The 5,269-nt window shown below is 57.1% G+C and overlaps 1 protein-coding gene across 2 annotated transcripts; it reads left to right on the top strand.

Annotated features, from left to right (window-relative positions):
• The first annotated feature begins 807 nt into the window (after positions 1-807).
• Positions 808-4,909, top strand: Zfp36l2 (ZFP36 ring finger protein like 2). 2 transcript variants are annotated; one of them, XM_075955178.1, is made up of 2 exons: positions 808-1,145; positions 1,633-4,909. In XM_075955178.1, the coding sequence occupies exons 1-2, from the start codon at positions 1,095-1,097 to the stop codon at positions 3,037-3,039; spliced, it is 1,458 nt and encodes a 485-aa protein (XP_075811293.1). In that variant the 5' UTR covers positions 808-1,094; the 3' UTR covers positions 3,040-4,909. The 2 variants fall into 2 exon arrangements, with proteins under 2 accessions (XP_075811293.1, XP_075811295.1); XM_075955180.1 differs by lacking the exon at positions 808-1,145 and adding an exon at positions 1,152-1,540.
• Positions 4,910-5,269: the final 360 nt, after the last annotated feature.

The following is a 5,269-nucleotide window of genomic DNA, read 5'->3' as shown; positions in this document are numbered from 1 at the left end:
TCCCTTTAGTTCCCCGAGCGGGTTCTCCCGCCCCGGACACACCGCGCCACTCCGCGCCTTTGGCCCAGGCTCAAGGTCTTGTGATGTGATTAGCAAAGCCAGCGCCTTGTCCTTAGACACTCAACCCTGCCCCGCAGGCCCCAGCGCTCAAGCCCTGTTTACTAAGCCTGGGCGGGGAGAAGGGCGGAGAAACGGGCCAGTGCTCCTCCAGGCTGGCCGTTCCCGCCCCCACCCCTACTGTGTCTCCACGTGCAGCTGGGTTCTAGCTGCCACCTACGGGACAGGCCGCGAGCCCGTGTCGTCCTCCCCCCCCCCCCGCCCTCTAGTCCCAAGCACCCTTTGCCAATCAGTCTGGCAACACGCATCATTGCAATACTGTTATATTTTGCAATTCCCGCGCGCGTGCAAAACCAAGGGTGGGAAAGAAAAAACTGTCCCAGTCCGCCTAGCAGGATCCGGCGGGAAAAGGTACGTCCAGGATAGGACTGGCGGTCACAGACAGAACGTGAAAGCGCTTTCAAACGTTATAGACCCAGAGGCGGTGGAGAGCGGGATCTTCCCGCCAGCGCCACCCCAGCAGCACCCAAAGGGGGCCGCATTCTCAACACCGCCCGGACGCCCGGGCTGCCAGCTCCGCCCCTTACCCCCCAGTGGGGGAAAATTGGCGGCGACCAATGAGAGGCCGAGAAGGCGCCTGACGCCCGCAAGCCGGCGGGCGGCGTTGCCTGGAGACCCCGGCGGGTCAGCGTTCAGTCCCCTCCCCCGGTGTGCTTTGCTCCGCCGCCTCGCGGCTCCCGGGCTCTATATAGGGCGCGCGCTCGCAGCTCTCGGAGTTCCACCAGTCCGCGAGCTGCCGTCGGCTCGTGCGGGGGGCGGGCCGGGGCGCCGAGCTGCGCTCTCGCTTCTCCTCTGCCCCCCCACTCCGCACCGCGGCCTCCTCCCGCCTCCTTCTGCACGGCCCCGCAAGCAAACTTTCCGTCTCTCCCCGCCTCTCGCCCGTTAATCGTCTCCGTTCGAGCCGGGCCGCACCGCACCGAGGGCTCCTCCCATCCCTCCCCGCTTGCAGTTTCCGACCATTACAGGACCCAGAAAAAATGTCGACCACACTCCTGTCCGCTTTCTACGATATCGACTTCTTATGCAAGGTAAGACAGCGGGGAAGGATGACGGGTTGCCTGGAACCCTTAAGAGTTCCGAGACTTGGCTGCCGGGCCCGGTTGGGGCGGAAGAACCCTTCCAAGTTGACTTTTCGGGTGGAGGGAAGTCCTGGAGTTAGCAGCCGTGTGTGCTTGCGACTGTGGGCGTGGAGAGCTGGGAGGGAAGGAGTAGCGGCTGGAGCTGCGGCGCTCCTCCCGAGCCGACTGCGGCCACGCTCCCGGGACTTCCCGGACAGTGTTTGCGCCGCCCACCCCGTGGCCACGGGCCCAGGATCACATGGCTAGACCCGGCGCGGCCCGGGTGGGCGTCCTCCGCTCTCGCCGGCCTGCTTTTTGCGAGTGTAACGGTGGAGGCTGAATTGAAATCGGCAGGAGAAAAGAAGGTGGGCACTTGGGACTAGGTGTTCACCCTGTAGTCCTCCCCAACTCTTCCCTTCCGATCTTCATCCCTTCCCCACTCCCCTCCCTTTGGCAGACGGAAAAATCCCTGGCCAGCCTCAATCTGAACAACATGCTGGACAAGAAGGCGGTGGGGACGCCCGTGGCTGCTGCCAACAGCTCGAGCTTCACGCCGGGCTTCCTGCGACGCCACTCGGCCAGCAACCTCCACGCGCTCGCTCACCCCGCTCCCAGCCCGGGCAGCTGCTCGCCCAAGTTCCCAGGCGCCCCTAACGGCGGCAGCTGCGGTCCCGCAGGCGCGGGTGGCCCGGCCTCCTATGGCCAGCTCAAGGAGCCTTCAGGGGGCAGCGGCGGCACGGCGCTGGTGAATAAGGAGAGCAAATTCCGGGACCGCTCGTTCAGCGAGAACGGCGATCGCAGCCAGCACCTCCTGCACCTGCAGCAGCAGCAGAAGGGGGGTAGTGGCTCCCAGATCAACTCTACGCGCTACAAGACCGAGCTGTGTCGCCCCTTCGAGGAGAGCGGCACGTGCAAGTACGGCGAGAAGTGCCAGTTCGCGCACGGCTTCCACGAGCTCCGCAGCCTCACTCGGCACCCCAAGTATAAGACGGAGCTGTGCCGCACCTTCCACACCATCGGCTTCTGCCCCTACGGCCCGCGCTGCCATTTCATCCACAACGCAGACGAGCGGCGGCCCGCGCCATCGGGGGGCGCCTCTGGGGACCTGCGAGCGTTTGGCGCGCGCGATGCCCTGCACCTGGGCTTTGCCCGGGAGCCGCGGCCCAAGCTGCATCACAGCCTCAGTTTCTCGGGCTTCCCTTCGGGTCACCACCAGCCACCGGGAGGTCTGGAGTCGCCGCTGCTGCTCGACAGCCCTACATCGCGCACTCCGCCGCCGCCCTCCTGCTCCTCGGCCTCCTCCTGTTCCTCCTCTGCCTCTTCCTGCTCCTCCACGTCGGCGGCATCTACGCCCTCGGGCGCCCCGACGTGCTGCGCCTCGGCGGCGGCTGCTGCAGCAGCCGCGCTGCTCTACGGGCCCGGGAACGCCGAGGACCTGCTGCCCCCCGGAGCCCCGTGCGCCACCTGTTCGGCCAGCTCGTGTGCCAACAACGCCTTCGCCTTCGGCCCGGAGCTGAGCAGCCTCATCACGCCGCTTGCCATCCAGACCCACAACTTCGCCGCCGCAGCCGCCGCCTACTACCGCAGCCAGCAGCAGGGCCTGGCGGGGCCCGCGCCGCCCTCTGCGCAACCCCCCGCGGCCCCCGCGCCCTCCTCGCCGCCCTTTGGCTTCCAGCTGCCGCGCCGTCTGTCCGAGTCGCCCGTGTTTGACGCGCCCCCCAGCCCCCCGGACTCGCTGTCGGACCGCGACAGCTACCTGAGCGGCTCGCTGAGCTCCGGCAGTCTCAGCGGCTCCGAGTCCCCCAGCCTGGACCCCGGCCGCCGCCTGCCCATCTTCAGCCGCCTCTCCATCTCCGACGATTGAGGCAAGGGGGCGCCCGCGAGGGGTTGGGAGAGGCGCTGCAGGGAGCCCCGGGTAGGGGTGACACTGCCCCGCAGGCCCGACTTGCAGGTCCCGGCTGAGCACTTGGACTCGAACTCTGCTGGGAGGGGCCCTGCCCCCTCTCCTTTCGGTTTTCTTGTTTTGGTTTTTTTATTTTATTATTATTATTACAAAGTTTCGTTCTTGTTGAAATAGAAGCCAACGAACTTTTTGTATGGATGAACAAAATATTCACAACAGGCGGTTGTGATGCGATAGAACAAAAGATACCAAACACTTGTTTAGGTCTCAGATTCTGAGTTTGAAACTCTAGTTACAAAAAACAAAACATCAGCCCAGCACCAGCAGCTAAAACCACATTCCGTCTCTTCTTTCACTTGAAAGCCTTAGTTACAGTCCAGATGTGAGGACTCTTACCTTGGAAGGGGTTCCTAATGTTTGTCTCAGACCAGTGCGAGCCAGCCCACTGCCACCTCCCTCAACTCTAAGAGTCTAGACTCTGTGTAATGCCAGGAACATGCCTTGAAACGAGTAGCCTTCAGCCCCGTTTGTCGCGGTTGTTTTTCATGTTTGTTTTTTAAAAAGTTATATGTGTTTGGGGGTGGGGGGGACCCTTGCATTCCAAAGTTTGATACTGGTCTCGTTGCCACCACTTGGTGGGTGTTTCGCTTAGAACCATTTCCTCTGCTCTCTGGAAGCCTCGAGCAGAGCTCAGTTCGTAATTGTTGGGAAGTAAGTGCTTCATTTTTACCTGTCTTGAGTTGATTCGCACCACTGCACCACAACTCAATATGAAAAAAACTATTTAACTTATTTATTATCTTGTGAAAAGTATACATTGAGGGTGTTGTTCATACTGTATTTATCGAGTATGATGAAAAGCAATAGATATATATTCTTTTATTATGTTAAATTATAATTGCCATTATTAATCGGCAAAATGTGGAGTGTATGTTCTTTTCACAGTAATATATGCCTTTTGTAACTTCACTTGGTTATTTTATTGTAAATGAGTAAGAAAATCTTAATTTAAGAGATTGTATGTAATATTTATTTCATTAATTTCTTTCCTTGTTTACGTAAATTTCAAAAGATTGCATGATTTCTTTACGGAAATCTATCTATCTTGATGCTGTGGAAGTAGTTTGAGAACATTTTGAGTTTTTCTTAGAATGTATAATGGTTGTGGCCCATCCAGCTTTACAGAGAAAAGAAAGAATGACCACATAGTCGGCAGCCAGGCTCACATGTGGCATGCTTTGCCAGTCCCGCTTTCTACACCAGTGAGGATTCCACCCGTTCTACTGTGACATTGAGTATGAAGACATGTAGCAATAATGGGGAAACGGTCTCAGTGCCTTCGTAGGGCCCGAACTTGCCTTAAATCTTCCTCAACCAAATAAGTATTTCGTTAGTGTTTGAGAGAATTTTTGAATGTCGGATGGGTTCACCTGCACAAAAGGAAAAGTTTTTTACCACTCTTTTTATCTAGCTATAAAGTGAAGAGGGTCATCCTAGCGGTGAAATGGTCTGCAGAACATGAATATGCCTTGTTTCACGACAGCCCAAAACTTGTACTATTAGTTTTCAATGTAAAAAGGTAGGAACGTCTCCTAGGCCTTCCTGGATGGCGAATGAATGAGCAGGCGCTTAGTTCGTATGTAGGTACAGTGGACACCCTGTGCGGACTCTGGACTACTCTGACAGAAGTAGGTTTTTGAATGTAACAAGATGAGTCAACTTGAGTTTGTAATATATTCTGGGGAATCAGTTCACTACAGATTGTGACTGTAAACATTGTACTGTAAATGTTTTGTAGTTTCCCCCAATAAAATTTTCTGGGAAAAAAGTATTCCTGTGCATAAAAGGAGTGTTCTCTTTAAACCCTAGTAGGTCTCCTCTCCTGGCTTCCCGTGGCCTCGCCAGGTCTGGGGAGGGGTGTGGGGAGAGGATGTGAGGAGCTGGCCCATCTCAGCAGAGCCTGTATCCACTTGTACCTGTATTTACTTTATAGCAAAGCCTTTCAGCTGAAAGGCTAATTTGGCTGTCAAGGGCATTTGTTGGCTGTTCCCTCTGGTAATAAGATGCATCCCAGTGTTGGCTGACTGGCTGGTGGCAGGGCCTGGCGGGAGACCGCAAGGGGTGTGGCCGGCCTGTGAGTCACCCAGCGGGTCACATGGCTGCTCTGGCAGCTAAAAGGTCCGATTTTTCT

Source organism: Microtus pennsylvanicus, chromosome 21 (assembly GCF_037038515.1).
Source record: "Microtus pennsylvanicus isolate mMicPen1 chromosome 21, mMicPen1.hap1, whole genome shotgun sequence".
In the NCBI taxonomy this organism is placed as follows: Eukaryota; Metazoa; Chordata; class Mammalia; order Rodentia; family Cricetidae; genus Microtus; species Microtus pennsylvanicus.
The sequence above is the reverse complement of the archived record's forward strand: the minus strand, read 5'-3'. Positions and strand labels throughout refer to the sequence as shown.